This window comes from Carcharodon carcharias, chromosome 11 (assembly GCF_017639515.1).
Source record: "Carcharodon carcharias isolate sCarCar2 chromosome 11, sCarCar2.pri, whole genome shotgun sequence".
Lineage (NCBI taxonomy): Eukaryota > Metazoa > Chordata > Chondrichthyes > Lamniformes > Lamnidae > Carcharodon > Carcharodon carcharias.
In genome coordinates, this window is record NC_054477.1 from 160,266,109 (window position 1) to 160,291,853 (window position 25,745).

Consider the following 25,745-nt stretch of genomic DNA (forward strand, 5'->3'; position numbering starts at 1 on the left):
CTCCTCTCGCACTCTCTCACTGTTAAAGACCCCACTGCTCCTCTCGCACTCTCACTGTTAAAGACACCACTGCTCCTCTCGCACTCTCACTGTTAAAGACCCCACTGCTCCTCCAGCACTCTCACTGTTAAAGGTCCCGCTGCCCCTCTCTCTCTCTCTCTTGTTGTTAAAGGCCTCTCTGCCCCTCTGGCTGTTAAAGGCCCCTCTGCCCCTCTCGCACTGTCACTGTTAAAGGTCCCGCTGCTCCTCTTGCAGTCTCACTGTTAAAGACCCCACTGCTCCTCTCGTACTCTCACCATAAAAGGCCCCACTGCTCCTCTCGCACTCTCACTGTTAAACGCCTCACTGCTCCTCTCGCACTCTCTCACTGTTAAAGACCCCGCTGCTCCTCTCGCACTCTCACTGTTAAAGACCCCGCTGCTCCTCTCGCACTCTCACTGTTAAAGACCCCACTGCTCCTTTCGCACTCTCACTGTTAAAGACCCCACTGCTCCTGTCGCTCTGTTACTGTAAATGGCCCCGCTGCTCCTCTCGCTCTCTCACTGTTAAAGACCCCACTGCTCCTCTCGCACTTTCACTGTTAAAGACCCCACTGGTTCTCTCGCTCTCTTAATGTTAATGGCCCCGCTGCTCCTCTCAGTCTCTCACTGTTAAAGACCCCACTGCTCCTCTCGCTCTCTCACTGTTAAAGGCCCCACTGCTCCTCTCGCATTCTCACTGTTAAATGCCCCGCTGCTCCTCTTCCAGTCTCACTGTTAAAGACCCCACTGCTCCTCTCAGTCTCTCACTGTTAAAGACCCCACTGCTCCTCTCATACTCTCACTGTTAAAGGTCCGCTGCCCCTCTCCCTCTTTCACTGTTAAAGGCCACGCTGCTCCTCTCGGTCTCTCACTGTTAAAGGCACCACTGCTCCTCCAGCACTCTCACTGTTAATGGCCCCTCTGCTCCTCTTGTTCTCTCCCTGTTAATGGCCCGGCTGCTCCTCTCTCTCTCTCTCCCTCAATGTTAAAGGCCCCTCTGCCGGTCTCCCTCTGTCTCTGTTAAAGGCCCCTCTGCCGGTCTCCCTCTGTCTCTGTTAAAGGCCCCTCTGCCCCACTCGTTCTCTCTTTGTTAAAGGCCCCTCTGCTATTCTCGCACTCTCACTTTTAAATGCACCACTGCTGGTTTCACTGTCTCACTGTTAAAGGCCCCGCTGCTCCTCCAGCACTCTCACCGTAAAAGGTCCCACAGCTCCTCTCGCACTCTCACTGTTAAAGGTTCCGCTGCCCCTCTCTCTCTCTTCTTGTTAAAGGGCCCTCTGACCCTCTCGCACTGTCACTGTTAAAGACCCCACTGCTCCTCTCGCACTCTCACTGTTACAGACCCTCTGCCCCTCCCTCTCACTCTTTGTTAGAGGCCCATCTGCCCCTCTGGCTCTCTCACTGTTAATGGGCGCGCTGCTCCTCTCACTCTCTCACTGTTAAAGGTCACGTTGCTTCTCTCTCTCTCTCTCTCTCTCTCTCTTGCTGTTAAAGGCCACGCTGCTCCTCTCGCACTCTCACTGTTAATGGCCCACTGCTAGTCTCACTGTCAAAGGCCAAGCTGCTCCTGTCATACTCTCACAGTTAATGGCCCCATTGCCCTCTCTTTCTCTCACTGTTAAAGACCCTTCTGCCCCTCTCTCTCTCTCGCTGTTAAACGTCCCTCTCCCTCTCTCTCCGTTGAAGGTCCCTCTGCCCCTCTCCCCCTCTCTCTGTTAAAGGCCCCACTGCCCCACTCCCTCTCTCACTGTTAATGGCCCCGCTGCTCCTCTCAGTGTCTCACTGTTAATGGCCCCGCTGCCCCTCTCTCTCTCTCGTTGTTAAAGGCCCCTCTGCGCCTCTCGCACTGTCACTCTTAAAGGCCCCACTGCTCCTCTTGCACTTTCACTGTTAAAGGCCCCGCTGCTCCCCTTGCAGACTCACTGTTAAAGGGCCCTCTGCCCCTCTCGTACCGTCACTGTTAAAGACCCCACTGCTGCTCTCGCTCTCACAGTTAAAGGCCCCACTGCTCCTCTCAGTCTCTCACTGTTAAAGAACCCACTGCTCCTCTCGCACTCTCGCTGTTAAAGGCCCCTCTACCCCTCTCTCTTTCTCTCTGTTAAAGACCCCTCTGCCCCTCTCCCTCTCTCACTGTTAAAGGCCCCACTGCTAGTTTCACTGACTCACTATTAAAGGCCACACTGCTCCTCTTACACTCTCACTGTTAAAGGCCACACTGCTCCTCTCAGTCTCTCACTGTTAATGGTCTCGCTGCTCTTCTCGCACTCTCACTGTTAATGGCCCTACTGCTCTTCTCGCACTCTCACTGTTAATGGCCTCGCTGCTCTTCTCGCACTCTCACTGTTAAAGGCCATGCTGCTCCCCTCACTCTCTCACTGTTAAAGGCCACACTGCTCCTCTCATACTCTCACTGTTAATGGTCCCACTACTCCTCTCGCACTCTCACTGTTAATGGCCCCTCTGCTCCTCTTGTTCTCTCCCTGTTAATGACCCGGCTGCTCCTCTCTCTCTCTCTCCCTCAATGTTAAAGGCCCCTCTGCCGGTCTCTCTCTCTCTCTGTTAAAGGCCCCTCTGCCCCACTCGTTCTCTCATTGTTAAAGGCCCCTCTGCTATTCTCGCACTCTCACTTTTTAATGCACCACTGCTAGTTTCACTGTCTCACTATTACAAGACCCGCTGCTCCTCTCGCACTCTCCCACTGTTAATGGTCCCATGGCTTGTCTCACTGTTAAAGGCCACGCTGCTCCTCTCACACTCTCACTGTGAAAGGCCCCACTGTTCCTCTCATACTCTCACTGTTAAGGGTCCCGCTGCCACTCTCTCCCTCTCGCTGTTAAAGGCCCCTCTGCCCCTCTCGCACTGTCACTGTTAGACCCGCTGCTCCCCTTGCAGTCTCACTGTTTAAGACCCCAATGCTCCTTTCGCACTCTCACTGTTAAAGACACCACTGGTCCTCTGTCACTCACTGTTAAAGGCCCCACTGCTCCTCTCGCACTCTGACTGTTAAAGACCCCACTGCTCCCCTCAGTCTCTCACTGATAAAGACCCCACTGCTTCTCTCGCACTCTCACTGTTAAAGGCCCCACTGCTCCTCTTGCACTCACACTGTTAAAGACCTCACTGCACCTCTCGCACTCTCACTGATAAAGACCCCACTGCTCCTCTCGCACTCTCACTGATAAAGACCCCACTGCTCCTCTCGCACTCTCACTGTAAAAGGCCCCACTGGTCCTCTCGCACTCTCACTGTAAAAGGCCCCACTGGTCCCCTCAGTCTCTCACTGTTAAAGGCCTCATTGCTCCTCTCGCACTCTCTCACTGTTAAAGACCCCACTGCTCCTCTCGCACTCTCGCTGTTAAAGACCCCACTGCTCCTCTCGCACTCTCACTGTTACAGGTCCCGCTGCCCCTCTCTCTCTCTCGTTGTTAAAGGCCTCTCTGCCCCTCTGGCTGTTAAAGGCCCCTCTGCCCCTCTCGCACTGTCACTGTTAAAGGTCCCGCTGCTCCTCTTGCAGTCTCACTGTTAAAGACCCCACTGCACCTCTCGCACTCTCACTGTTAAAGACCCCACTGCTCCTCTCAGTCACTCACTGTTCAAGGCCCCGCTGCTCCTCTCGCACTCTCACTGTTAAAGGCCCCGCTGCTCCTCTCGTACTCTCTCACTGTTAAAGGCCCCTCTGCCCCTCTCGCACTGTCACTGTTAGACCCGCTGCTCCCCTTGCAGTCTCACTGTTTAAGACCCCAATGCTCCTTTCGCACTCTCACTGTTAAAGACACCACTGGTCCTCTGTCACTCACTGTTAAAGGCCCCACTGCTCCTCTCGCACTCTGACTGTTAAAGACCCCACTGCTCCCCTCAGTCTCTCACTGATAAAGACCCCACTGCTTCTCTCGCACTCTCACTATTAAAGGCCCCACTGCTCCTCTCGCACTCACACTGTTAAAGACCCCACTGCTCCTCTCGCACTCTCACTGATAAAGACCCCACTGCTCCTCTCGCACACTCACTGATAAAGACCCCACTGCTCCTCTCGCACTCTCACTGTAAAAGGCCCCACTGGTCCTCTCAGTCTCTCACTGTTAAAGGCCTCATTGCTCCTCTCGCACTCTCTCACTGTTAAAGACCCCGCTGCTCCTCTCGCACTCTCTCACTGTTAAAGACCCCACTGCTCCTCTCGCACTCTCACTGTTAAAGACACCACTGCTCCTCTCGCACTCTCACTGTTAAAGACCCCACTGCTCCTCCAGCACTCTCACTGTTAAAGGTCCCGCTGCCCCTCTCTCTCTCTCTCTTGTTGTTAAAGGCCTCTCTGCCCCTCTGGCTGTTAAAGGCCCCTCTGCCCCTCTCGCACTGTCACTGCTAAAGGTCCCGCTGCTCCTCTTGCAGTCTCACTGTTAAAGACCCCACTGCTCCTCTCGCTCTCTCACTGTTAAAGACCCCACTGCTCCTCTCGCTCTCTCACTGTTAAAGGCCCCACTGCTCCTCTCGCATTCTCACTGTTAAATGCCCCGCTGCTCCTCTTCCAGTCTCACTGTTAAAGACCCCACTGTTCCTCTCAGTCTCTCACTGTTAAAGACCCCACTGCTCCTCTCATACTCTCACTGTTAAAGGTCCGCTGCCCCTCTCCCTCTTTCACTGTTAAAGGCCACGCTGCTCCTCTCGGTCTCTCACTGTTAAAGGCACCACTGCTCCTCCAGCACTCTCACTGTTAATGGCCCCTCTGCTCCTCTTGTTCTCTCCCTGTTAATGGCCCGGCTGCTCCTCTCTCTCTCTCTCCCTCAATGTTAAAGGCCCCTCTGCCGGTCTCCCTCTGTCTCTGTTAAAGGCCCCTCTGCCGGTCTCCCTCTGTCTCTGTTAAAGGCCCCTCTGCCCCACTCGTTCTCTCTTTGTTAAAGGCCCCTCTGCTATTCTCGCACTCTCACTTTTAAATGCACCACTGCTGGTTTCACTGTCTCACTGTTAAAGGCCCCGCTGCTCCTCCAGCACTCTCACCGTAAAAGGTCCCACAGCTCCTCTCGCACTCTCACTGTTAAAGGTTCCGCTGCCCCTCTCTCTCTCTTCTTGTTAAAGGGCCCTCTGACCCTCTCGCACTGTCACTGTTAAAGACCCCACTGCTCCTCTCGCACTCTCACTGTTACAGACCCTCTGCCCCTCCCTCTCACTCTTTGTTAGAGGCCCATCTGCCCCTCTGGCTCTCTCACTGTTAATGGGCGCGCTGCTCCTCTCACTCTCTCACTGTTAAAGGTCACGTTGCTTCTCTCTCTCTCTCTCTCTCTCTCTTGCTGTTAAAGGCCACGCTGCTCCTCTCGCACTCTCACTGTTAATGGCCCACTGCTAGTCTCACTGTCAAAGGCCAAGCTGCTCCTGTCATACTCTCACAGTTAATGGCCCCATTGCCCTCTCTTTCTCTCACTGTTAAAGACCCTTCTGCCCCTCTCTCTCTCTCTCGCTGTTAAACGTCCCTCTCCCTCTCTCTCCGTTGAAGGTCCCTCTGCCCCTCTCCCCCTCTCTCTGTTAAAGGCCCCACTGCCCCACTCCCTCTCTCACTGTTAATGGCCCCGCTGCTCCTCTCAGTGTCTCACTGTTAATGGCCCCGCTGCCCCTCTCTCTCTCTCGTTGTTAAAGGCCCCTCTGCGCCTCTCGCACTGTCACTCTTAAAGGCCCCACTGCTCCTCTTGCACTTTCACTGTTAAAGGCCCCGCTGCTCCCCTTGCAGACTCACTGTTAAAGGGCCCTCTGCCCCTCTCGCACCGTCACTGTTAAAGACCCCACTGCTGCTCTCGCTCTCACAGTTAAAGGCCCCACTGCTCCTCTCAGTCTCTCACTGTTAAAGAACCCACTGCTCCTCTCGCACTCTCGCTGTTAAAGGCCCCTCTACCCCTCTCTCTTTCTCTCTGTTAAAGACCCCTCTGCCCCTCTCCCTCTCTCACTGTTAAAGGCCCCACTGCTAGTTTCACTGACTCACTATTAAAGGCCACACTGCTCCTCTTACACTCTCACTGTTAAAGGCCCCACTGCTAGTTTCACTGACTCACTATTAAAGGCCACACTGCTCCTCTTACACTCTCACTGTTAAAGGCCACACTGCTCCTCTCGCACTCTCACTGTTAAAGGCCCCACTGCTAGTTTCACTGACTCACTATTAAAGGCCACACTGCTCCTCTTACACTCTCACTGTTAAAGGCCACACTGCTCCTCTCAGTCTCTCACTGTTAATGGCCCCGCTGCTCCTCTCTCTCTCGCTGTTAAAGGTCCCAGCCGCTCTCCATCTCTCGCATTGTTAAAGGCCCCTCTGCTCCTCTCTCACTCTCACTTTTAAAGGCACCACTGCTAGTTTCACTGTCTCACTGTTACAGGCCCCGCTGCTCCTCTCGCACTCTCTCGCTGTTAATGGCCCCACTGCTAGTCTCACTGTTAAAGACCCCTCTGCCCCTCTCAAACTGTCACTGTTAAAGGCCACGCTGCTCCTCTCACACTCTCACTGTTAAAGGCCCCTCTGCCCTGCTCTCTCTCTCTGTTAAAGGCCCCGCTGCTCCTCATACTCTCTCTCTCTCACTGTTAAAGGCCCCCCTGCCCCTCTTGCACTCTCACTGTTAAAGACCCCACTGCTCCTCTCGCACTTTCACTGTTAAAGGTCCCACTGCCCCTCTCTCTCTCTCGCTGTTAAAGGCCCCACTGCTCCTCTCAGTCTCTCACTGTTAAAGGCCCCGCTGCTCCTTTCGCACTCTCACTGTTTTAGGCCCCGCTGCCCCTCTCTCTCGCTGTTAAAGGTCCCTCTGTCCCCCCCTCTCTCTGTTTAAGGCCCCTCTGCTCCTCTCATACTCTCACTGTTAATGGACCTGCTGCTCCTCTTGCACTCTCACTGTTAATGGACCCGCTTCTCCTCTCTCGCCCTCACTGTTCAAGACCCCTCTGGTCCTGTCTCTCACTCACTGTTAATGGCCCTTCTGCCCCTCTCGCACTCTCACTGTCCAAGCCCCTGCTGTCCCTCTCGCACTCTCACTGTTAAAGGCCCCACTGCTCCTATCACACTCTCACTGTTAATGGCCCCATTGCCCCTCTCTCTCTCTCACTGTTAAAGGCCCCACTGCTCCTCTCGCACTCTCTCGCTGTTAATGGCCCCACTGCTAGTCTCACTGTCTCACTGTTAAAGGCCATGCTGCTCCTGTCATACTCTCACTGTTAATGGCCCCGTTGCCCCCTCTCTCACTGTTAAAGGCCCCGTTGCTTCTCTCTCTCTCTCTCTTGCTGTTAAAGGCCACGTTGCTCCTCTCGCTCTGACTGTTAAAGGCACCACTGCTCCTCTTGGTCTCTCACTGTTAATGGCCCACTGCTAGTCTCACTGTATCACTGTTAAAGGCCATCTGCTCCTGTCATACTCTCACAGTTAATGGCCCCGTTGCCCCTCTTTCTCTCACTGTTAAAGGCCCTTCTGCCCCTCTCTCTCTCGCTGTTAAACGTCCCTCTCCCTCTCTCTCCGTTGAAGGTCCCTCTGCTCCTCTCCCCCTCTCTCTGTTAAAGGCCCATCTGCCCCTGTCTCTCTCTTGCTGTTAAAGGCCCCACTGCCCCACTCCCTCTCTCACTGTTAATGGCCCCACTGCTAGTCTCACTGTTAAAGGCCATGCTGCTCCTCTCACACTCTCACTCTTAAAGGCCCCGCTGCTCCTCTTTCTCTCTTGTTGTTAAAGCCCTCTCTGCCTCTTTCGCCTTTAAAGACCCCTCTGCCCCTCTCGCACTGTCACTGTTAAAGGTCCCGCTGTTCCTCTTGCACTCTCACTGTTAATGGCCCCACTGCTAGTCTCACTGTCTCACTGTTAAAGGCCCCACTGCTCCTCTTGCACTCTTGCTGTTAAAGGCCTCGTTGCTCCTCTCTCTCTCTCTTGCTGTTAAAGGCCACGCTGCTCCTCCCACACTCTCACTGTTAATAGCCCCATTGCCCCTCTCTCTCTCTCACTGTTAAAGGCCCCACTGCCCCTCTTGCACTCTCACCGTAAAAGGCCCCACTGCTCCTCCAGCACTCTCACTGTTAAAGGTCCCGCTGCCCCTCTCTCTCTCTCGCTGTTAAAGGCCCCACTGCATCTCTCGCACTCTCACTGTTAAAGGCCCCACTGCTCCTCTCGGACTCTCAATGTTAAAGGCCACGCTGCTCCTTCCATACTCTCACTGTTCAAGGCACCGCTGCTCCTCTCGCACTCTCACTGTTAACGGCCCCATTGCCCCTCTCTCTCACTCACTGTTAAAGGCCCCGCTGCTCCTCTTATATTCTCTCTCTCTCACTTTTAAAGGCCCCAACGCTCCTCTCGCTCTCTCGCTGTCAAAGGCCCCTCTGACCCTCTCTCTTGCTCACTGTTAAAGGTCCCTCTATCCCTCTCCCTCTGTTGAAGATCCCTCTGCCGTTCTCCCTCCCTCTCTCTTAAAGGCCCCTCTGCCCCTCTTGCGCCCTTGCTGTTAAAGGCCCCTCTGCCCCTCTCGCTCTCTCACTGTTAAAGGCCCCACTGCTCCTCTCGCACTCTCACTGTAAAAGGCCCCGCTGCTCCTCTCAGTCTCTCACTGTTAAAGACCCCACTGCTCCTCTCGCACTCTCACTGTTAAAGACCCCACTGCTCCTCTTGCACTCTTGCTGTTAAAGGCCTCGTTGCTCCTCTCTCTCTCTCTTGCTGTTAAAGGCCACGCTGCTCCTCCCACACTCTCACTGTTAATAGCCCCATTGCCCCTCTCTCTCTCTCACTGTTAAAGGCCCCACTGCCCCTCTTGCACTCTCACCGTAAAAGGCCCCACTGCTCCTCCAGCACTCTCACTGTTAAAGGTCCCGCTGCCCCTCTCTCTCTCTCGCTGTTAAAGGCCCCACTGCATCTCTCGCACTCTCACTGTTAAAGGCCCCACTGCTCCTCTCGCACTCTCAATGTTAAAGGCCACGCTGCTCCTTCCATACTCTCACTGTTAAAGGCACCGCTGCTCCTCTCGCACTCTCACTGTTAACGGCCCCATTGCCCCTCTCTCTCACTCACTGTTAAAGGCCCCGCTGCTCCTCTTATATTCTCTCTCTCTCACTTTTAAAGGCCCCAACGCTCCTCTCGCTCTCTCGCTGTCAAAGGCCCCTCTGACCCTCTCTCTTGCTCACTGTTAAAGGTCCCTCTATCCCTCTCCCTCTGTTGAAGATCCCTCTGCCGTTCTCCCTCCCTCTCTCTTAAAGGCCCCTCTGCCCCTCTTGCGCCCTTGCTGTTAAAGGCCCCTCTGCCCCTCTCGCTCTCTCACTGTTAAAGGCCCCACTGCTCCTCTCGCACTCTCACTGTAAAAGGCCCCGCTGCTCCTCTCAGTCTCTCACTGTTAAAGACCCCACTGCTCCTCTCGCACTCTCACTGTTAAAGACCCCACTGCTCCTCTCGCACTCTCACTGTTAAAGACCCCACTGCTCCCCTCAGTCTCTCACTGTTAAAGACCCCACTGCTCCTCTCGCTCTCTCGCTGTCAAAGGCCTCTCTGCCCCTCTCTCTTGCTCGCTGTTTAAGGTCCCTCTATCCCTCTCCCTCTGTTGAAGATCCGTCTGCCGTTCTCCCTCCCTCTCTCTTAAAGGCCCCTCTGCCCATCTTGCGCTCTCGCTGTTAAAGGCCCCTCTGCCCCTCTCCCTCTCTCAGTGTTAAAGGCCCCGCTGCACCTCTCACACACTCACTGTTAATGGCCCCGTTGCTTCTCTCTCTCTCTCTCTCTTGCTATTAAAGGCCACGTTGCTCCTCTCATACTCTCACGGTAAAGGCCCCGCTGCTCCTCTCGCACCCTCTCGCTGTTAATGGCCCCGCTGCTAGTCTCACTGTCTCACTGTTAAAGGCCCTTCTGCCCCTCTCTCGCTGTTAAACGTCCCTCTCCCTCTCTCACTGTTAAAGGCCCCTCTGCCCCTCTCCCTCTCTCTCTTTTGAAGATCCCTCTGCTGTTCTCCCTCTCTCTCTGTTAAAGGCCCCGCTGCTCCTTTCGCACTCTCACTGTTTTAGGCCCCGCTGCCCCTCTCTCTCGCTGTTAAAGGCCCCTCTGCCCCTCTCTCTCTGTTTAAGGCCCCTCTGCTCCTCTCATAATCTCACTGTTAATGGACCTGCTGCTCCTCTTGCACTCTCACTGTTAATGGACCTGCTGCTCCTCTTGCACTCTCACTGTTAATGGACCCGCTTCTCCTCTCTCGCCCTCACTGTTCAAGACCCCTCTGCTCCTGTCTCTCACTCACTGTTAATGGCCCTTCTGCCCCTCTCGCACTCTCACTGTCCAAGCCCCTGCTGTCCCTCTCGCACTCTCACTGTTAAAGGCCCCACTGCTCCTCTTACACTCTCACTGTTAAAGGCCCCACTGCTCCTCTCACACTCTCACTGTTAATGGCCCCATTGCCTCTCTCTCTCACTGTTAAAGGCCCCGCTGCTCCTCTCGCACTCTCACTGTTAAAGACCCCACTGCTCCTCTCGCACTCTCTCACTGTTAATGGCCCCACTGCTAGTCTCACTGTCTCACTGTTAAAGGCCATGCTGCTCCTGTCATACTCTCACTGTTAATGGCCCCGTTGCCCCCTCTCTCTCACTGTTAAAGGCCCCGTTGCTTCTCTCTCTCTCTCTCTTGCTGTTAAAGGCCACGCTGCTCCTCTCGCTCTGACTGTTAAAGGCCCCACTGCTCCTCTTGGTCTCTCACTGTTAATGGCCCACTGCTAGTCTCACTGTATCACTGTTAAAGGCCATCTGCTCCTGTCATACTCTCACTGTTAATGGCCCCGTTGCCCCCTCTCTCTCACTGTTAAAGGCCCCGTTGCTTCTCTCTCTCTCTTGCTGTTAAAGGCCACGCTGCTCCTCTCGCTCTGACTGTTAAAGGCCCCACTGCTCCTCTTGGTCTCTCACTGTTAATGGCCCACTGCTAGTCTCACTGTATCACTGTTAAAGGCCATCTGCTCCTGTCATACTCTCACAGTTAATGGCCCCGTTGCCCCCTCTTTCTCTCACTGTTAAAGGCCCTTCTGCCCCTCTCTCGCTGTTAAACGTCCCTCTCCCTCTCTCTCCGTTGAAGGTCCCTCTGCCCCTCTCCCCCTCTCTCTGTTAAAGGCCCATCTGCCCCTGTCTCTCTCTTGCTGTTAAAGGCCCCACTGCCCCACTCCCTCTCTCACTGTTAATGGCCCCACTGCTAGTCTCACTGTTAAAGGCCATGCTGCTCCTCTCACACTCTCACTCTTAAAGGCCCCGCTGCTCCTCTCTCTCTCTTGTTGTTAAAGCCCTCTCTGCCTCTCTCGCCTTTAAAGACCCCTCTGCCCCTCTCGCACTGTCACTGTTAAAGGTCCCGCTGTTCCTCTTGCACTCTCACTGTTAATGGCCCCACTGCTAGTCTCACTGTCTCACTGTTAAAGGCCCCACTGCTCCTCTTGCACTCTCGCGGTTAAAGGCCTCATTGCTCCTCTCTCTCTCTCTTGCTGTTAAAGTCCACGCTGCTCCTCCCACACTCTCACTGTTAAAGGCCCCTCTGCCCTGCTCTCTCTCTCTGTTAAAAACCCCACTGCTCCTCTCTTCCTCTCACTGGTAATGGCCCCATTGCCCCTCTCTCTCTCTCACTATTAAAGGTCCTGCTGCCCCTCTCTCTCACAGTTAAAGGCCCCTCTGACCCTCTCGCACTGTCACTGTTAAAGGCCCCACTGCTCCTCTCGCACTCTCACTGTTAAAGACCCATCTGCTCCTCCAGCACTCTCACTGTTAAAGACCCCTCTGACCCTCTCGCACTGTCACTGTTAAAGGTCCCGCTGCCCCTCTCTCTCTCTCACTGTTAAAGGCCCCTCTGACCCTCTCTCACTGTCACTGTTAAAGGCCCCACTGCTCCTCTCGCACTCTCACTGTTAAAGGCCCCACTGCTCCTCTCGCTCTCTCGCTGTTACAGACCCTGCCCCTCTCTCTCACTCTCTGTTAAAGGCCCCTCTGCCCCTCTGGCTCTCTCACTGTTAACGGGCTTGCTGCTCCTCTCGCTCTCTCACTGTTAAAGGCCCTGTTGCTTCTCTCTCTCTTGCTGTTAAAGGCCACGCTGCTCCTCTCGCTCTGACTGTTAAAGGCCCTACTGCTCCTCTCAGTCTCTCACTGTTAGAGACCCCACTGCTCCTCTCGCACTCTCACTGTTAATGGCCCACTGCTCGTCTCACTGTCTCACTGTTAAAGGCCATGCTGCTCCTGTCATACTCTCACAGTTAATGGCCCCGTTGCCCCCTCTTTCTCTCACTGTTAAAGGCCCTTCTGCCCCTCTCTCTCTCGCTGTTAAACATCCCTCTCCCTCTCTCTCCGTTGTAGGTCCCTCTGCCCCTCTCCCCCTCTCTCTGTTAAAGGCCCATCTGCCCCTGTCTCTCTCTTGCTGTTAAAGGCCCCACTGCCCCACTCCCTCTCTCACTGTGAATGGCGCCGCTGCTCCTCTCAGTCTCTCACTGTTAATGGCCCCGCTGCCCCTCTCTCTCTCGTTGTTAAAGGCCCCTCTGCGCCTCTTGCACTGTCACACTTAAAGGCCCCACTGCTCCTCTTGCACTTTCACTTTTAAAGGCCCCGCTGCTCCTCTTGCAGTCTCACTGTTAAAGGGCCCTCTGCCCCTCTCGCACTGTCACTGTTAAAGACCCCGCTGCTCCTCTCGCTCTCACTGTTAAAGAACCCACTGCTCCTCTTGCACTCTTCGCTGTTAAAGGCCCCTCTGCCCCTCTCTCTTTCTCTCTGTTGAAGGCCCTTCTGCTCCTCTCCCACTCTCACTGTTAAAGGCCCCACTGCTAGTTTCACTGACTCACTATTAAAGGCCACACTGCTCCTCTTACACTCTCACTGTTAAAGGCCACACTGCTCCTCTCAGTCTCTCACTGTTAATGGCCCCGCTGCTCCTCTCTCTCTCGCTGTTAAAGGTTCCTCTGCCGCTCTCCATCTCTTGCATTGTTAAAGGCCCCTCTGCTCCTCTCTCACTCTCACTTTTAAAGGCACCACTGCTAGTTTCACTGTCTCACTGTTACAGGCCCCGCTGCTCCTCTCGCACTCTCTCGCTGTTAATGGCCCCACTGCTAGTCTCACTGTTAAAGGCCATGCTGCTCCTCTCTCTCTCTTGCTGTTCAAGGCCACAGTGCTCCTCTCATACTCTCACTGGTAAAGTCCACGCTGCTCCTTCCATACTCTCACTGTTAAAGGCACCGCTGCTCTTCTCATACTCTCAGTGTTAAAGGCCACGCTGCTCCTCCCACACTCTCACTGTTAAAGGCCCCTTTGCCCTGCTCTCTCTCTCTGTTAATGGCCCTGCTGCTCCTCTTGCACTCTCACTGTTAACGGCCCCATTGCCCTCTCTCTCACTCACTGTTAAAGGCCCCGCTGCTCCTCTCATATTCTCTCTCTCTCGCTTTTAAAGGCCCCAACACTCCTCTCACTCTCTCGCTGTCAAAGGCCCCTCTGACCCGCTCTCTTGCTCACTGTTAAAGGTCCCTCTATCCCTCTCCCTCTGTTGAAGATCCCTCTGCCGTTCTCCCTCCCTCTCTCTTAAAGGCCCCTCTGCCCCTCTCGCACTCTCACTGTTAAAGGCCCCACTGCTCCTCTCACACTCTCACTGTTAATGGCCCCACTGCTCCTCTCACACTCTCACTGTTAAAGGTCCCTCTGTCCCTCTCACACTCTCACTGTTAAAGGTCCCTCTGTCCCTCTCCCTCTCTCTCTCTTAAAAGCCCCTCTGCCCCTCTCTCTCTCTCTGTGTTAAAGGCCCCGTTGCTCCTCTCATACTCTCTCTCTCACTGTTAAAGGCCCCATTGATGTTCTCTCACTCTCACTGTTAATGGCCCCGCTGCTCCTCTCGCACTCTCACTGATAAAGACCCCATTGATGTTCTCTCACTCTCACTGTTAATGGACCAGCTGCTCCTCTCGCACTCTCACTATTAATGGACCCATTGCTCCTCGTGCTCTCTCATTGTTCACTGTGAGACAACACTGGCAGCAGTCACAACACTTCAAATGTATTTCACTGGCTGTGAAGCACTTTTGGATACCCTAAGATTGTGAAAGATGTTTCAAAATACAAATTCTTTCTTTTCTCTGACTTTGCAATAGTGTTCCTGATTTTCCTTTTCTCAACTGTTTAATGCCTTATACTCCTTAACTAAATTCCATGCCGCTCACCTTTTAAGGCTGTGTTTTCTTTTGACTCAATCCTTGGTACAAAGAATCAGCTTCACGCCTGTTTTCAGTACTGCCTGCAGTGATTGAATGTTGTGGTGGCTAGTATTGGACCCAGTGATCCAAGTGTAATCTCAGTAGAGTAGCCTATAATTTCAGCATGATATCCTCAGGCTTTTACCTTGCTGACTATTTTAAGAGCCAAGGCTGCGATCTTGGGCTCTGTATCACTGCTGATGCCAATACAGCAGAAGCAATGAAGCCTTAAAATGGCATGGGGCTGGGCTGCCAGTCACTTCCAATTTGCCCTGCCCAGTTCCCCATGCTTGGCAAGAGTGCTAATGTGCAAGCCATGTGAGAACATAATGTACATGTCCACTGAACACCTATGCTAGTCTCTCTCAGTTGAGCATGTACCAGTTGTATTCCCCCCACACCCCCTATATTTACTTAAAGGGCCAGGAATCCGCCTTGCAGGTAAAGTACGTTTGACTAATGCTGAGGCAAGGTTGGTGGAGATGTTGTGGCTTGTTTTGGCGGTTTTGTGGTCAGCTGCTGCATTCATTTAGGGAGGCCAAAGGATTTGATCACACGAGTCTGCGGAATGTGTAGGCTGTGCTTGCATTGCCTCTGGGTCTGCAACCTGACCGACAAATTGAGCAGAGGCTGCAGATAGGGAGGAAGGCAAAGACTCTACACTGAAGACCCTACCCAGCTCCGGTTTCTCAACAGCACTTCTCTTATTTCCACCTAACCAAGATATTATCTGAGGTGACTCAAGTTCAACAAGATGATCACAGAATCGCGCCACCTTCTTCAACATGACCTGGAGTCTCACACCACAGTCCATGGCCGTCAAGGTCACATTGGCATTGAACATCTTTGCATCCAGATCTTTCCAGACAAGAATGGGCAACCTATCCAGCATATCCTAGTATGCATCTGAGAGGTGACTGAGGCCATCTGTGGCAGCAGGGAGAGGCAGGATGAGAGGACACGTGGCTTTGCCGGGGTAGTGGGATTCCAGGTGGTGCAGGATGTCATCAGCTGCAAGTGTGTGGCTCTGCGGGCCCTCCCATGTCAATGGGGAAAGACACAGGAATTGTGACAGCTGCCACTCAATCGAGTTGGTGTGCGGCCACCACATTATATAATGTTGGTGAATGCCTGCCATCCTGGCAGGAGCCATGATGTATTCATTCTGAGGCATTCAGTTGTTGCTAACATCTTCAGGCCTCCACAAAGTATCAGAGGGTGGCATCTCGAGTCAAAGCAGTGTGAGTTGTAATCATGGCTTTGGCCTAGGGGAAAGTAACAAACAGAATAGAAAGAGAGTAAAGGTGGTGATATAATTCAAGGTAGGATAGAATGACTACTTAGCCAAGGTACTGGAGAGCTGCTAATACTTATGGAGTCATTCCCCAGTGCTTGCAGGAGACAAAGAGAAGATGGGACACTATTGGAAGGAATTTGTGTGTTTCCAGACCCTAGTTCATTTTTCAACAGTATACTTTCACAGGGAACCATTCGGATGGACTTTCTTTATCAGGGCCTCTCTGCGTGCTTTTATTATCTCAGATTCAACTATTCCAAAGCTCCTCTGGCCAGCTTCCCATTTTGTCCCCTCTGTGAAGCTCTGCTACCTGTATCCTGACTTGTACCAAGTCTTGTTCACCCATCAGCCATGAGGTCGCTGACCTACATTGGCTTCCAGACTGGCAACGCCCCATGTTTGAAATTCAAATATTTTTGTTCAAAGCTCCTACATGGCCTTGCTCCTCTGAATCTCTATAACCTTCTTCACCCCTGCAATCGTCTGAGATCTCTGTGCTCCTCCATTTCTGGCCACTTGAGCATCCCCCACTGACAGCCGTACATTCAGCTACTTGGGTCCCAAGCTTTGCAAATCCCTCCCTAAACCTCTCCGCCTCTCAAAACACACACACACACACACACACACACACACACACACACCACCTCCCCCCCCACCCCCCCCCGCCCTCATCCTCTTCGGCCAAATTTTTGGTCACCTATCCATATATCTCCTTATGTAGTTTGTTTGATAATGCTCCTGTGAAGTGCCTTGGGATGTTTTACTGCATTAAAGGCACTGTATAAATGCAAATTGTTATGTGAAAGTTGTACATGATTAAACCATCCATTTGATTCAACTACTTCACAAATTTCATTTATGTCTGTGAGATGGCTGTGGGCTAATAGATCATCAGATAATAAGATACCCTTGTAGTTAAGTTTATGCAGGCAACTAAGCTGCAAACTAAGCACTGGAGTCAGACTAAGACACTCAGGCTCTTGTACTCCTCTGTGTTTGGCTGAGGATTTGAAAACCATTCCTTGGTTCTCCAGTAATGGAAATATTAAGGGATTGGACACCAACACATGGAGGGAGAGAAGAGGAAGGCTGACCAAAAGCTTTGTTGTGCAAAACGGGGGTTTGAAAAGGCTTTCGTGATGAAGGGGTGAAAACGAAGAGACAAAGAGGTTGAAGGAGGGCATTCGCGAGAGCAAGGCAGAGGCAGGTGAAGGCTACGTCACTGGTGATGGTTCACAGGGAAGGTGGGTGTTTTGCACAAAAGTTCAGAATCAGAAGATCAAAAGGATGTGGGGCCGAGGGGTCAGCGGTTTCTTAGATAGGGTGAGTCAAGATCATTATTAAGTAATACTTCATTCCAAAGTTCTCCCATTTTGTATTGAAAACTGGACTGATTCATTAAAAGAAATGGTTGGCTGTTTTACCAGGATCGAACATGCAAGGCCATTCCTTGACTTCAGCTGTAGTACATTGGGCAGGGAGTAACTTTGTTAAATGCATTGAAGCTCACCTGGAGCTGAACTATAATGAAATGGTAACACAATTTCCATGAGCCTTTTGTTTCAGAATAAAATGGCAGAGTGTGTTCAACAAAATTCACTTGGTTGGATTTTACATTCAATAAAATTACTTTAAAGTCACAACCCACGAGTTGTCGTGTTGTAACTGAAATTCTTATTGCTTTTGGATGAAGGTGGAACGATGTTAAGAAGATGAGTGAGTTGCACGCATGGACACAAACTCTCTTATTTTGTTTAACACGTGCATTGAACAATATTTAAGCTTCTAAGATCTTCTGAGTCTTGACTTTCAGCCGTCTCAGGAAATCACACCACCTTATGTTTCCATTGAAAGGAAGTATCGCTTTGTGACTTGCATGGCTCAAAAGCCTTTGATAGGCATTAAGCATTTTTTTTTATTTTAAAAAACTGTGCTTTAGATAAATGTGCTTTGAAATATAGATAATAAAATGATGCCTTTTTTAAAGATTGCTGTGGACCAATGTTCCCTATAACTTCTGTTTTCTGTGCAATGCCTAGCTGGTTGTGCTTTATGGTCCCTTTAAGACTGACATATCACTGTTCATGTACACATACATGTGCAGTCCCTCTGCAGCACATTCCCGATGTGATGCACAGCTGCCCTTGAATATTTCTGAGACCCAGCCTTTGGAGAGCCTTCACATGAGATTGGCGTACATTGGTTGGCATGTTTGGCTCTGTAGGCAGTTAACTAGATACTAGAAATGAAAGTGCAGTAGGTTTTGTTCACTAATTATAGCTGGCAAAAGGGGATGTAGATGAATAATGAGACCGAATGGGTCGTCCTTCAGCTGACTGAATCTGAGAACAATGAATGAGAGTTGAAGAAAAATCACCAAGGAAGTTAATAGCCAATGGCGAATTGTACAAGTGTAAAGGATAGATTTCTGTTTCAGTTTTTTTTTGAGTGGGGACAGGAATTTTGCAGAGCTTTACTCAGGAGAATAAGTAAGTGGAGCCTGGCCCTTGATCAGTTTGATTTTTCTTTTACTGAAGCCATTAGAAGGAGCTGACCAAAAGGCATTTAACATTCCCTGGGTTATTCATGAGGCAATCCAAGCTCCTCCCTCAAGGTTAAATTTGAACCCAAGAACTGAGTGTGCGTTGTTCCTATTCTGCCATCTCATCATGATGTCTGGTTTTGTTTCTTGTTAAGGTGTATCCTCAGTAGAGTGGGATTGCACTACAATTCTGCAGTACTTACAACTTATATTTGTAAAAAGCAGTCTTCCGTCTTGTGAGATGATGGTTTGCGACTTGGTGATCAACTTTGTGTTGAACATTGCCTAGTGTGGCTCAGGAGCCCCACTCTGGCATGACAGTCTCTGCCACGTTTGCTGCAGATGAAGACAGTGGACTAAGAACATGCAGGATCCCCTGGGCCTTCTTATCAACCAGCTGAATTTTCCATTTCTCCTCACCTCTTCCAATGCCCCACCAAATAGTCAGCCATCAGAAGTCATGGCCATCCGCAACCGTCTCCCAGTTGCCTGTGTCGATGCCCGCCATCTTCATATCTCGCTTGCAGGTGTCCCTCTAACAGAGGTATCGATGTTCAGCAGGTCATGACCTAATGACCAGCTCACTCTGCAGAATGTCTTTGAGTATATGGCTGAAATCCATCCAATGAATATGACCAAGGCATCACAGATAGTAATAGCTTAATAATGAATGTATGCAGATGGAATTAACTTACTGCAGAACCAAAAGATCCACATGATCTTCTTAGACTAGCAGCTGCAGGAGAAATGCCGTGAACAAAGGGAACCACTATATATTGCCTTCGTTGACCCCACCAAAGTGCTCAACCATCTGAGCAGAGATGGCATCTTCAGTAGTGCAGTGCTCCCCATTACGGCATTGGAGTTTCAGTCTAGATTTCTGTGCTCAAGTCCTAGAGTGGGACTTGAACCCACAACCTTTTGATCCAGCGGCAAGAGTGCTGCCAGTTGAGCCACAGCTGAGACACCTTTTTTCAACTTGTCCTGCCACCTTCAAAGATTTGTGTACATTCACCCCCAGGTCTGCCTTTTCCTACACCTTCTCTAAAATTGTACCATTAGATTAATATTACCTCACTTTATTCTACCTACTAAAATCTATCACTTCACACTTCTCTGTATTAAATTTCACTGCCATGTGCCTGCTTATTTTACCAAGGTCCTCCTGAAGTCATTACTATTCTCATTGCTTACTACATAGTTTGTTTGCTTCATCTGCAAATCAGCTCGCAAATATATATCAAAAAGAGAAGTGGTCCTGATACTGATACCTGGGTAACACCTCAGAGTAACCTCCATTGGTTCTGGGAAGCAACCAACTCTCTGCTTTCAGTACTCTAGTCAGTGATGTACCAACAGTGCCACTGACTTTTTAATCCCATTGACATTAATTTTGCTAATCAGACTATTATGTGGCACTTCATCAAACGTGTTTTGAAATTCCATATATACATCAACCGCACTACCCTTGTCAACCTCTTCATTAAAGAGCACGATCAAGTTAGTCAAATACCATTTAGCTTTAACAAATCAGTGTTGACTTTAATTTTGCCCTGGTTTATTGCCCCTGAAAGGTTTGCCACCGCTCACATTAGGCTGATCCTTTATATGCCTCTTTCTAATATGGAGACCAGAACTGGTATAGTACTGAGTGTGATCTAACCAAGGTTCTATACAAATTTAACATAACTTCTCTGCTTTTAAATTCTATTTCTTTAGAAACGAACCCCAATGCTTTGTTTGCATTTTTATGGCTTTGTTAACCTGCATTATTACATGTAATGCTTTGTGAAGTTGTACCGTCAGATCCTCTTATTCCCACTTAAACTCTTACTTTCCTTGGAGCAAATGGCATTCCTATTCCATCTCTGAAAATGCTGTACTTCATGCTTACCTATATTGAAGTTAATTTTCCATTCCCCCCTCCCCCTCAAATATTCCTGAACACTGTAGTATAATGGGGGAACAGTGGAAAGTAAAGGGCAAGGGGCTTGCCATGGCAAATGGACAAGTTTAACGATTTCAAAAATGCCCTAATTGCCTGCTGGAACAGTGCAGCCAAATTCTTGGAACTGAGCCATCTAAAGCTGGTCTTGCCAGGTGTGGTGCTGGGGAGGGACCTAAATGGCATGAAAGCAACAAAAATAAAAATTCACAAATTGCTGCTCATGGTTCATTTTTTTTATTGCATTGAGACTTGTTCTATTTTTTTTAAAGATGAGCCATATAACAAAGTTCTTTGTTTTTTAAGGAAACATTTTAATATAAAAATTATAATAACGCCAAAGAATCAGTACAGAAAAGGAATAAAAAACAGTCATAGTAGGAACAACTTCAATTGGCTGCTTCCCATTTAAACAAGTACTGAGGGTTTGTAAATGCATTAGCAAGCACATTTTGGGAATCATTTTAACTCCCAAACTGGGTGGGTTTGAGTTGACTCAGGTTGTAAAAAATTTTTTTAAAAATTAAATTTTAACAATTTATAAATTGTTAACAATTTTAAAAATCTCAAATCCAAAACTAATCCACCTCGAACCTTCCAACTTCAAAGTTTAATGGAGACCGGACAGGGGATGGGTAAACAACCCACTCCCTGGAGACAGGGTACTCGTTTAAATATTTTAATTGTGTGTGCCTCAGAGTTCATCTCTATTCCAGGTTTAGCCCTGGTCAGCCTGTTTCTCAACCTTGGGAGACCCAGCATTTAAAGGCAGGTGACTCCTGTTTGATGGAAGAAGTAAATTCTTTTCCAGCACTGCTTGTGGTCCAAGAAGAGCAGAAGTGCTTCCTCCCAACCTCCCCCAATTTGGTCTGCTTTTCCCTTTCTCCCAGAGCACGCACGCCACTCCCCACAATCATCAATTTCCCCATCCTTGCCCTCGGCTTCTCTCCAACTCCACACAATCATCCCCAGGTTCTCTAAAGCTGTGCTGCATCTTGGTATCTGGCTGGTTTCTGGGCAGGGACCCTCTTGGGGGAAAAAAACATGCCCAAGACTCCACAGTATTTGTGGACCTTTTGACCAGAGCTTCCCCCTTTCTGTTTAGAAATGCTTTTCCAGTAAAGATCAGGGCCTAATTGTCTATCACTCCGTTAGTCTAGGGACATTACTGAAAGCAGGATCATTGTTATGTGCTATTACCTGAGATCTAACGCGTGTACTTTTACTATTTGCCAATTACCTTTTCCTTTTGCTCCTTTGCAGTTTTCTGGAATTGTTTACCACTACAATGTGCTGAAGGTGCAGCAATTATTTAGTGTACCAAAGTGGGTAACCAGATGTGCCTCGTTTACCCTTGAACCCCTCTTCTCATCTGCTGATCCCACCCATGAGACCCCCATAGGAATGGGCGCAACCCTGGAAATTCAGAGACAGCAGAGGATGGAACTGCTGGATCAGCAACTCATGCTGGCTCAGCTTAACCAGAACAACAGAAGACGTCGATGGCAGGTAACAATCTTGAACTGCTGCAGTCCATGTGGTGTAGGTACATCTACAGTGCTGTTAAGGAGAGAGTTCCAGGATTTTGACCCAGCAATGGTTAAAAAAAAAGGAATATAGTACCAGTCAGGATGGCATCTGACTTGATGGGGAACTTTCAGATGGTGATGCTCCTAATACTCTTGTCCTTCTAGATGGTAGAATTCATGTGTTTGGAAGGTGCATTAGAGCTACTAGAATTTACAACACACAAACAGGCCATTTGGCCCATCTGGTCCGTGCTAGTGTTTCTGCTCCACATGAGCCTCCTCCCACCCTTTTCATCTCACCCTATCGGCATATCCTTCTATTCCTTTCCCCCTCATGTGTTTATTCAGCTTTCCCCTAAATACATTTATGCTGTTCACCTCAACCACTCCCATGGTAGCAAGTTCCATATTCTCACCACTCTCTGGGTGAAGAAGTTTCTCCTGAATTCGGTATTAAACTTATGAGTGATTATCATGGGCCGTAACCTCCAATTAGCATCAGAAAGAGCTGGCCTGCAGAAATGAGAAGAAATAAATACCTTCTTACCTGGTCTTGACAATAACGTTGACATTTTGGATCGCCAAAGCTGCTTGGGACCTGCATCAAAAGACTCCTCGCAGGCCCCAGCGAAGTCTAGATCCAGCATATTCAAGGAGACCACACCCCCTTTTTTTACGGCATAGCTGCTGTAAAGCAGTTAAGTGTAAAGGGCTAGGGAAATTGACAGGCCAGGGGAAGGTAAGTGTCTAAGGTAAGTAAATAGGATTTGGGGGTTGGGGGTGTCTGGATGTTGAGGGGGTTTGGGGGGTTGGTGGTGGTCCTGGGATTATAAGACCATAAGACATAGGAGCAGAAATTAGGCCATTTGGTCTACTCCACCATTCAATCATGGCTGATAAGTTTCTCAACCCCATTCTCCCCATAAACTTTGATCCCCTTACCAATCAAGAACCTATCTATCTCGGTCTTAAATACACTCAATGACCTGGCCTCCACAGCCTTCTGTGGCAATGAATTCCGTAGATTCACCACTCTCTGGCTAAAGAAGTTTCTCCTCATCTCTGTTCTGAAAGGTCTTCCCTTTACTCTGAGGCTGTGCCCTAGAGTCCTAGTCTCTCCTACTAATGGAAACATCTTCCCCATGTCCACTCTATCCAACCCTTTCAGTATTCTGTAAGTTTCAATCAGATCCCCCCTCATCCTTCTAAACTCCATCGAGTATAGACCCAGAGTCCTCAAACGTTCCTCATATGTTAAAAACAAAAAACTGCAGATGCTGGAAATCCAAAACAGAAACAGAATTACCTGGAAAAACTCAGCAGGTCTGGCAGCATCGGCGGAGAAGAAAAGAGTTGACGTTTCGAGTCCTCATGACCCTTCAACAGAACTGAGTGAATCTTAGGAAAGGGGTGAAATATAAGCTGGTTGAAGTGGAGGGGGAGAGGGGGGATGTGGAGAGAGATGTGGGGGGTGGTGGTATGGTTGTAGGGACAAGCAAGCAGTGATAGGAGCAGATAATCAAAAGATGTCACAGACAAAAGAACACATAGGCGTTGAAGATGGTGATAGTATCTAAACGAATGTGCTAATTATGAATGGATGGTAGGGCACTCAAGTATAGCTCTAGTGGGGGTGGGGTGGAAAGGCTAGCAGGGCATAAAAGATTTAAAAATAATGGAAATAGGTGGGAAAAGAAAAAGCTATATAAATTATTGGTAAAAACAAAAGGAAGGGGGAAGAAACAGAAAAGGGGTGGGGATGGAGGAGGGAGTTCAAGATCTAAAGTTGTTGAATTCACTATTCAGTCCGGAAGGCTGTAAAGTGCCTAGTCGGAAGATGAGGTGCTGTTCCTTCAGTTTGCGTTGGGCTTCACTGGAACAATGCAGCAAGCCAAGGACAGACATGTGGGCAAGAGAGCAGGGTGGAGTGTTGAAATGGCAAGCGACAGGGAGGTTTGGGTCATTCTTGCGGACAGACCGCAGGTGTTCTGCAAAGCGGTCGCCCAGTTTACGTTTGGTCTCTCCAATGTAGAGGAGACCACATTGGGAGCAACGAATGCAGTAGACTAAGTTGGGGGAAATGCAAGTGAAATGCTGCTTCACTTGAAAGGAGTGTTTGGGCCCTTGGACGGTGAGGAGAGAGGAAGTGAAGGGGCAGGTGTTGCATCTTTTGTGTGGGCATGGGGTGGTGCCATAGGAGGGGGTTGAGGAGTAGGGGGTGATGGAGGAGTGGACCAGGGTGTCCTGGAGGGAACGATCAGCATTTCAAGCTGTACCTTGAGTGCCCTACCATCCATTCTTAATTAGCACATTCATTTAGATAGTATCACCATCTTCAATGCCTCTGTGTTCTTTTGTCTGTGACATCTTCTCCCCCCACCCACGACCTTAAATCAGCTTATATTTCACCCCTTTCCTAAGATTCACTCAGTTCTGTTGAAGGGTCATGAGGACTCGAAACGTCAACTCTTTTCTTTTCCGCCGATGCTGCCAGACCTGCTGAGTTTTTCCAGGTAATTCTGTTTTTGCCTCATATGTTAAGCCTTTCATTCCTGGGATCATTCTCGTGAACCTCCTCTGGACCCTCTCTAGGGCCAGCACATCCTTCCTGAGATATGGGGCCCAAAATTGCTCACAATATTCTAAATGTGGTCTGACCAGAGCCTTATAAAGCCTCAGCAGCACATCCCTGCTTTTATGTTCTAAATAAATGCCAACATTGCATTTGCCTTCCCAACTACTGCTTCGACCTGCAAGTTAACCTTAAGAGAATCCTGGACTAGGACTCCAAAGTCCCTTTGCACTCCAGATTTCTGAATTCTCTCCCCATTTGGAAAATAGTCTATGCCTCTATTCTTCCTACCAAAGTGCATGATCTCACACTTGCCCAAGTTGTATTCCATCTGCCACTTCTTTGCCCATTCTCCTAACCTGTCCAAATCCTTCTGCAGCCTCCCCGCCTCCTCAATACTACCTGTCCCTCCACCTATCTTTGTATCATCTGCAAACTTAGCCAGGATGCCCTCAGTTCCTTCATCTAGATCACTAATGTATAAAGTGAAAAGTTGTGGCCCCAACACTGACTCCTGCAGAACTCCACTAGTCATTGGCCGCCATCCTGAGAATGACCCCCTTATCCCCACACCCCACAGTGTCAGGGAAATTTTTTTTTTGTTTTTAAGACTTTTGAATGTGGAGCCAATCTCCCTGAGGCTGCGCTTAGCCTCAGGGAGATGAGTCACTCTTTCATGCGCATGCGCGGAAGAGCGTACTCTCGGCTCAGGGAATCTCCCCCCACCCGCACAGGGACCACATAGCGCTTCCTGGCAGACATCACGCTGGGCAGGCCTTAATTGGCCCGCCCACATAAAATTGGGGGTGCCAATCGGAGGTGCGCCTCCATGCGCCCGCTCCTAAACCCTCCCCTCCCCCCGACAGGGGGACAATCCTGCCCATGGGTAACTATCTGTGTAACCCCGGCGGAACCATCCGCAGTTTGTGGTTTAAATCGCATTTTTGGATGGTTCCCAGCGCAGCGCAATTGTCCAGAGGAAGTTAGCACTTCTGGGCAATTGCCATGCAAACCCTTACCTGGGAACTTGCCAGAGGCATTCTCCAGCGCATCTTTGGAGTATCCCCCAAATCCAACATTGGGGAGCGCGGAAGTTACCATATGTTAATGGTCCTAGTTTTAGATGGAAACAAATTTTAAAAGTAAGGTCACTGGATGTGGAGATATTAAGCTTTCAAAACCATGTAGCATGATGTTCATTTAGGAAAGTAATGTTCATGAGATAATTCACAAATATAATTTTGTAGGCTTTTCCACTAAGCTCAGCTCAAAAATGACCTTATATTTAAGGTAAATCATAGCACTTTCACACCATTTCTGAGTTCACTTTTTCCACTTTCACCATCTAATCCCTCCTCCCATGCCAGTGCAGTAGCCCTCCCACACCTTTTCAACCAGGCTGTCATATTTTGTACATGGCAATGATTTGCATCACCCACACAGAAACCTATTTCAACTGATAACAGACAGTGCATATAAAATCTGACATTCTGCCATTTCTTTTTGTGGATTGACACTTTAAACAATCTAATGATGCGGCAATATTAATTGTGATGATATTGATATTAAATGGAACTTGCAGCACAGAAATGGGCCATTCAGCCACACTGGTCCATTGTGGTATTTATATTCCATGTTGACCCACTTCCTTTCCTGCTTCATCTCACCCTATCAGCA

The 25,745-nt window shown here is 49.8% G+C and overlaps 1 protein-coding gene across 3 annotated transcripts in view; it reads left to right on the forward strand.

Annotated features, from left to right (window-relative positions):
* Positions 1–25,745, forward strand: part of ubac2 (UBA domain containing 2) — a 241,499-nt gene that overhangs the window by 162,605 nt on the left and 53,149 nt on the right. For all 3 annotated transcript variants that reach the window (XM_041199466.1, XM_041199467.1, XM_041199465.1), the window contains exon 7: positions 21,231–21,476. In XM_041199466.1, the coding sequence (XP_041055400.1) occupies positions 21,231–21,476 (246 nt within the window). The remainder of the gene's footprint in view (positions 1–21,230; positions 21,477–25,745) is intronic.